General features: G+C 50.1%; 2 protein-coding genes across 2 annotated transcripts; one reads left to right on the forward strand and one right to left on the reverse strand.

Annotated features, from left to right (window-relative positions):
* The first annotated feature begins 2,922 nt into the window (after positions 1–2,922).
* On the forward strand, positions 2,923–5,157 carry LOC123120384 (uncharacterized). Its single transcript, XM_044540361.1, has 2 exons — positions 2,923–3,234; positions 3,920–5,157. The coding sequence occupies exon 2, from the start codon at positions 3,997–3,999 to the stop codon at positions 4,753–4,755; it is 759 nt and encodes a 252-aa protein (XP_044396296.1). The 5' UTR covers positions 2,923–3,234; positions 3,920–3,996; the 3' UTR covers positions 4,756–5,157.
* A 555-nt stretch (positions 5,158–5,712) lies between these two features.
* On the reverse strand, positions 5,713–6,934 carry LOC123120385 (uncharacterized). Its single transcript, XM_044540362.1, has one exon. It carries the CDS (start codon positions 6,783–6,785, stop codon positions 6,102–6,104), a length of 684 nt encoding a protein of 227 aa, XP_044396297.1. The 5' UTR covers positions 6,786–6,934; the 3' UTR covers positions 5,713–6,101.
* Between the last annotated feature and the right edge of the window lie 554 nt (positions 6,935–7,488).

The following is a 7,488-nucleotide window of genomic DNA, read 5'->3' on the forward strand; positions in this document are numbered from 1 at the left end:
TTTCCCCTCAACAACTTCTTTCCTGACATCGGCATCGCTCTCTCCACTCAATGAACCGCCTGGACACCCCTCTTCTTCGACCACTCCTCCTTAAAACAATGACGCTCTGCATCCATATTTGAATCTCTTCCATCTCTCCCTTCAAACCCCGGCGAAGCATTGTTTGGACCGATCATACTCATAACTAACACATATGAAAAGCTTCATGCCCATACATGGCCAAAAATCCTTAGACTACTTCACCTTGCAGCGCCAACACTGACACCAAAATGAGGAACATTGAAACACGCCCTATACGTATAAGAGGGATGGAGAGAGATAGGGAGAGAGAGATGGATGATTGCCTGGATGAATATTGAAGGAGGGTGTGAGATTTTAACGGCTAGGAAATGTAGGAGGAAATGGCGAGATATATGAGTAGAAATCCGTTGACACCAAAATGAGAGGCCCTCCTGCTACTGCCAATGGCGAAAAGCTCACTGCTCCCGCATGTCCGACATAACACGTGCCCTTCCACCAGCTTGACAGAAGAGACAAAACCCCTTACACCATTATCAACGGCAAAATCTAAGCGTGATCTAGTAAGCCCGGCAAATTTTGTCCCGACGTGCCGTCGCATAACCGTTCCCGGCCTTCCACCATCCTGCATGGTGGACTGCACCTCCACCACTAGACCGACATGGCTTTCATCCATCTGCAACAGATATACGTTTCTTCCACCATCTATGCTGGTGGGGGACCCTGCTCCGCCATTTGGTGTGGCATAATTTGACATCTAGCCAACCTTCCACCATAACATTTGTAGCAAGCAGTTACAAAGGGGGTGGTTTCATCATTTTGGTTGGGCAGAGGGTCATATGTGTGAAAATTCCAAAGCCGAAACAAAGTCCAAGGTTTTATTTTGCAAAACTCTAAATCTGAAGATGCATTTGTGTCACAAAACTCGAAACCTCTCACCCGCCGGTGCGGGACTAGGTGGCCCCACATGGCAGCAACTCACAAGATCTTTGGCGCTAAGAAAAATGAAAATATGGGCACAATTAAAATCACATCTAATAATCCAATTGTTCCGTCTCTCCCTTCAAACCCTGAAGTAACATTGTTTGGACCAATACTCATAACTGACGCATATGAAAAGCTTCATACTCATACATGACCAAAAATTCGTAGACTAGTTCACCTTGCAGCATCAACACCGACACCAATAGGGAAAATAACAAACATCGGAACACATTGTATATGTAAGGGAGAGAGAGGGGGAGAGAGAGGTGATTGCTTGGACGAATATTGAAGGAGGGCGAGTGATATTTTAACAGGTAGGAACTACAGGAGCAAATGGCGAGATATATAAGTAGAATTCCGTTTACACCAAATTGAGAGGCCCTCCCGCCACTGCCAATGGGGGAAAGCTCAATGCTCCCGCCTGTCCAACATAACACGTGCCCTTCAACCACCTTGACATAAGAGACAAAACCCCTTACGCCATTATCAACGACAGAATCTACGCGTGATCTAGCAAGCCCGATAAAGTCTGCCCCAACGTGCCATCGCGTAACCGTTCCCACCTTCTACCATCCTGCATGGTGGACCGCACCTCCGCCACTAGACCGATGTGGCCTTCATCCATCTGCGCTGGCTCCTTGCTGCTTCCGCCATCTATGTTGGTGGGGGACCCTGCTCCGCCATTTGGTGTGGTGGAATTTGATGTCTAGCCAACCTTCCACCATAACATTTGTAGCAACCAATTACAAATGGGGTGGTTTCATCATTTTGGTTGGGCAGAGGGTCATATGTGTAAAAATTGAAAGCCGAAACACCCGAGTCCAAGGTTTTACTTTGCAAAACTCTAAATCTGAATGTGCTTTTGCGTCACAATACTCGTAACCTCTCACCTGCCGGTGCGGGGCTAGGTGGGCCCACACGGCGGCGGCTCCCAAGATCTTTTGTATGAAAAACGAAAATATGGGCGCAAGTAAACTAAAATCGTATCTAATCCGTAGACTACTTCACCTTGCGGCGCCAGCACCGGCCCCAACAGGCAAATGAGGAACATCGGAACATGATGTATATGTATAAGAGAGAGAGAGAGAGAGAGAGAGAGAGATGATTGCTTGGGTGAATAGTGAAGGAGTGTGAGTGAGATTTTAATGAGCAGGAACTGTAGGTGGAAATGGCGAGATCTATGAGTAGATAACCACTCACACCAAAATAAGAGGCCCTCTCACCACTGCCAATGGCGGAAAGCTCACTTCTCCCACATATCCGACACAACACGTGCCCTTCCACCACCTTGACAGAAGAGACAAAACCCCTTACGTCGTTATCAACGGCAGAATCTACGCGTGGTCTAGTAAGGCGACAAAGTCTGTCCCAACGTGTTGTCGCGTAACTGTTCCCTACCTCCCACCATCCTGCATGGTGGACTGCACCTCCGCCACTAGACTGATGTGGCGTTCAATCATCTACGTTGGCTATATGCGGTTCTCCACCATCTATGTTGGTGGGAGACCCTGCTCCGCCAATTGGTGTGCCAGAATTTAACGTCTAGCCAACCTTCCACCATAACATTTGTAGCAACCGGTTACAGAGAGGGTGGTTTCATCATTTTAGTTTGGCAGAGGGTTATATCTGTAAAAATTCCAAAGCTGAAACACTCGAGTCCAAGGTTTAATTTTGCAAAACTCTAAACCTGAGGGTGCTATTTTTGCATCACAAAACTCATAATGTCTCACCGGCCGGTGCGGGACTAGGTGGGACCACACGGCAGCAGCTTGCAGGATCTTTGGCGCTAAGAAAAGAAAAAAAATGAAAAAAATGGGCGCAATCAAAATCGCATCTAATATTCCAGCTGTTCCTTGAGCCCTTGACAGTGGATATGCACGAACGCTCTGTTTGGCAAGATTAAAAAGCCAAAAAGGAAACCAGCTTTTGGCGCGCATCGAAAATCTTGGCATAAAAAAATTGGCGCGGGAATTCTCACGCGCGTGTATAAATAACGGATTTCTAGGGTTCCCTCCCCAGTTCCCCACTGCTCCTCTCCATCTCCTCTATCTCCCTCGATCCGCGCCGCAGCTGCCCCCACTGCTCCGCCTCCACCGAAGCAGCGCCGCCAGCTTGACGCCCTCCCTCTCTTCTCCGTCCGTCCACCCCTCGCCGAACCAAGCTTGGAGTGTTGGGGGGACATCGGGGATGTTAATCGGCGACCAATCTTCGGCTGGATCAAGTTAGAAACAGGTATCGTGCCCTTCCGCTTCGCAGATCTGGTTCCGGTGTTCCTCATTTTGCCTGTTCCGCGGTCCAATCTATCGTGTACGCAATTCTTCTCTCCGATTGATAAGTTGCTACCAGGCGTTCGTGAGGTAATTGCTAGGCTTTGATTTGTTGTAACACCTGCACGACCGTGCAATTCTCCATGTATTGCGAAATTAGGGATGCGTGTTTCTGAAATACTTTCTATTTGCCGAATTACTAATCTGGGGTACTGTGGTTATAAGGATGTCGCCAATTGCTGTGCGGCTCCCGTTTACGTGTAGTCCATATATCTTCATCGATTCTGTAATGTATATGAAGCATAGTTGCAGATCAGCTTAATTTTGTCTTAGATGATTTTTTTTGCAGGATGATGTAATCTTGTCTTAGATGATGTAATGTTTTTATCTCGAGCATGCCTGGAAGCACGTCTTTGCATCAATAGGATGACGTAATGTTGTAATCTGAATTCTGCTGCTGCTGCTGTCAGTTCTTTTGTGACCGAGCATCGTGTTTATTCTGAAATCGTCTTTTGTGTATAGTTCCACCCAGTGGCAGGATCCTTTTGCGCCCCCCTTTTTTTGTGTATAGTTGTGTAAATTGTCTTTTGTTATTTATTGAGTAGTTTATGGCAGTATCTACCCTTGTACTGACCTTTTCTTTGTTTCAGGTTTTGATACTGAAGTGGGAGAGTGGTATACTCTGTTTGAGTATAACATTTATTTTCAGAAGAAACCACTTCTCCACATGGCGGGGGCTGAAGTAGGTCATGTGGTGTTGGATAACAGCGATACTGAAGTCTCAGAGGTTGTGGAATGCGATTCCACAGTTGTAGAAGTGCTGGAGAAGAGTGCCAGTAAAGAATTTGGTTTGCAACTTCCCTTGGGAAACAAGGAAGACATAGAATCCCTCGGCACAGTTTGTGATCTTGAGAATAACGAGGGTAATGCTGCTGAGGCAATCACTCTGAACGTGGTTGCACTAGAAATGTCCATCTCTTGCAAGGCTCCAGATGAAAGTATTTCACTGGGTTGTCAAACACCAAGGGGAAACATCTTTGACCCCTTCGCTCCAGGACCAGAGGAGGCGCTCTGTGGTGCGCCGAAGAAGAACGTGGTCAGGGGAGTAGAGACCCTCTCCCGCAGGAAGCTCATTTTTGAATCTGATGACTTCCCAGTCAAGAGGTTAAGCTTTGAGTTTGATGATTCGGAGGAGGAAGATCTGTATCTCCAGGGGATCTGCAAGATGTTTCTTGATCTGATCATCTCAAACCAAGCGCTGGAGGCAACCGGAGATGGCGAGGCTGTTCTGATAGACGCCATCCCACCTGAAAGCTACAAGACCCCTGAATCCAAGCCTCTGCTGACCGGCATCGCAGACACCTGCCCGGACGCTCCTCTGCGGCCATCTCTGAAGATGATCAAGCTCAGCCCAGGCATCTGCCGGAAGCTCGACTTCGGTTCGGTCAGCCCCAAGACTCTTTTCGCTGAAGACAATAAGAGCTGAGCCTGTTCCCATCCTTTGGGAACATGGTCTTGGTGCGGCATCCTACAGAGGCATGTCTGTCGTGGTAACTTTGCTAACTCTGAAGCTGTACAGAGCTAGCAGTGATGGTTGAGTAGGAAGCAGCCTTGATTAAGTTATACATGTAAAATCTATGTTTAGTTTTCCTTTAATTTTAGCTAAGCCCAGTCTTACTGCCCTGATGATTGATGTAGTAGTACCGGCACTTGTGCCTTGTGGGCTTTCGGCCTAGCGTTTTGTAAATCTTGAAAAATAGTTTGTTGTCTCTCTGTGCTTGCCTTGAACTGAAGCAGCTGTTGCAGATTCATCCTTGCTTAGCTTCGATCTTTGCACTTGATGTATTACTCTGGTGACACCGAAATGATGCAGTGGCGAATTCCAACATGACTTGGTTTGGTTTGATGCGACTGGTGTAGGGTGAGCTGCTGGCGTACTAGTGTTAATTGTGCTGAGCTGTAATTCATCTGCCTTATTAATTGTGCTGGTCTGTCGCGATGATTGATGGCTGCTCTTCCTGTTAATCTTAGCCGTCAGATAGAGCCTCTGATGGACTGGCTGACGGCCTCGATTTGTCCCTGGCTTTGATATCCTTTTTCGTCCCCTTTGTGAGGAGAAAGGGAGCTTTCATTGATCAGAGGAAACAGGACTAGAAACAGGGTTTATTTTTCACTGCCTGCGTATGTTTGACTTGTATTTGCCGACATATTTGGTGGCATCACGAATCCAGGATGTTGTAACCTGAAAATTACTTTCAGCACAGGTGGCTTGGCTTTAAAGGGTTATGTAAAGTAATCAGAACATCAAGGACTCGAGGAAGGTCTCCGAGCGACCCCCTAACAGCAAGCTATATGGAGTATAAAGCATACGTATAAGATAATAAGGCCGCGCTTAGGATTCGTGCGCACAAAGCAAGAATCTAGACACATGATGATGATGCGATGAACAATAAGAGCAAGCCATATGTGCGTATACTAACTAGCCCACCCTGTCTCTCTCTGTCTCTGTACAAGATATTCCATCAAAATCGTAAGACCAAACCCAGCAATGGAAACAACTAAAATGACAAATTCATAATTCTACCAAGTCCGAGACTAACTATACTATACTGATGATGAAGCGTCGACGAAAATTCCAGAAACACCTCACTCTTTTCTCTTCTCTCCGTGATGACAACGACGTCGCCGGCCCCACCCACACGTGCCGTGCGTATCAATCGAACTCGGCAGGAAAAGGTGTCCTCCTCGCTTCCATCTCCGGCGACGCGCGCGGCGGAGACGGACAGCTATCGTCGAACGGACGGACGAAGGAACGAAGGAAGGTCGGTAGGATCAGAGCTTGGTGTGGTCGCGGCACTCCTGGCTGCGGACGCCCAGCTCCGCGACGCCGAATACGAAGCTGCAGTCGGAGTAGGCGACGGCGTGGCGCTTGAACACGCCGAACACCGCCACCCGCCCGGGGATCCTGGTGCTGGCCTCCAGCGGCAGCGACCCGGTCTCCACGTCCGTGACCAGCTGCGCCAGGTCCCCGGCGAACCGGTCCGCCTGCAGCGTCAGCGCAAGCTTCACGTCCGCGTCCCCCTTGCTGGGGACGCGGCCGGGGTCGATCTCGGCGTCGCCGACGTGGGCGCCGCGGTAGGTGAGGTCCGTGTGGCCGCCCGACGGGAAGGAGAAGGAGGCCGGGTTGGGGTTGTGCACGGACACCGTGAGGAGGAGGGTGACGTTGAGCTGGATGTTGAGCGCCGGGAAGGTGAGGCGCGGGGCCACGCCGATGAGGCGCGTGGAGACGAGCCGCGTGGTCGGGTCCCGGACGCGGAGCACGGTGAGGAAGAGGATCAGGAGGACGACGGCGACGAGGACGAGGGTGACGGCCAGGCACGCGCAGCAGAGGCAGCCGCGGCGGCGCCGCAGGCGCTGCTTCTGGTGGCGCGGGTCGTCGACGGGCGGCTTGGAGGTGGCGGTGTGCGTCGGGAGGCCGCCGCCGGTAACGTTGCCGTAGCCGTTGGTGGACGCCATTGGTTGGGGCAGGCTCGGGATGCTGGGAGAGATCGAGGGGGTTGCAAACTTGCAGTGGCGGCGAGCGTGCGTGGGTGCGTGCGTGGAGGCGGAGGCGGAGGTGGTTTGATTCGATTTTCCGGTGGGGATGGAAGGATATCAATGCCCGGATGACGACTTTTATACTGCTTCTAAACACGGCTACTAGTGCAAATGCGAATCGATTTCTCTGAGTTGTTTCCATGTACGCAAAATATCGTTTCTGTGTGAAACTACAAATATTTTTCTTTTAAAGATGTTTAATCATTTTCCTTTTACAGCACGCGCATGCAACGGGGAGGCGGATCGGGCACACCGATAGTACACGGCCTAGTGCGTAATTCTATTTGGGAACATGTACACGATCCTTTTTTTTTGCGGGGGGACATGTACACGATCCCAACGAAAGAAAAGGAAAAAAACATGTACACGATCACATCGGAGTGGTTGTTGATGGTCTTCACAGGAGTCTCACACAGTGACAGTGTACTCCCAATGGTTGGACGGTTGGGGTGTATGGCTGGGCGTTGGGAATTGAATGCTGGGACGGGGCAAGGCTGGCTCGCCATGGGCGGCGCCGCACCAACCAACCAGACCGGCGACGAGGGGCGCGAAGCGAACTGACACGACGCCCACTACGCAGGGCTGGGCGGGGACGAATTAAATGGCCGCGCTCTGGGCGGGC

Source organism: Triticum aestivum, chromosome 5D (assembly GCF_018294505.1).
Source record: "Triticum aestivum cultivar Chinese Spring chromosome 5D, IWGSC CS RefSeq v2.1, whole genome shotgun sequence".
Taxonomy (NCBI): Eukaryota; Viridiplantae; Streptophyta; class Magnoliopsida; order Poales; family Poaceae; genus Triticum; species Triticum aestivum.

Excerpts from the sequence above, each read along its gene's own strand:
- LOC123120384 (XM_044540361.1), top strand. The coding sequence starts at position 3,997 with ATGGCGGGGGCTGAAGTAGGTCATGTGGTGTTGGATAACAGCGATACT.
- LOC123120385 (XM_044540362.1), bottom strand. The coding sequence starts at position 6,785 with ATGGCGTCCACCAACGGCTACGGCAACGTTACCGGCGGCGGCCTCCCG.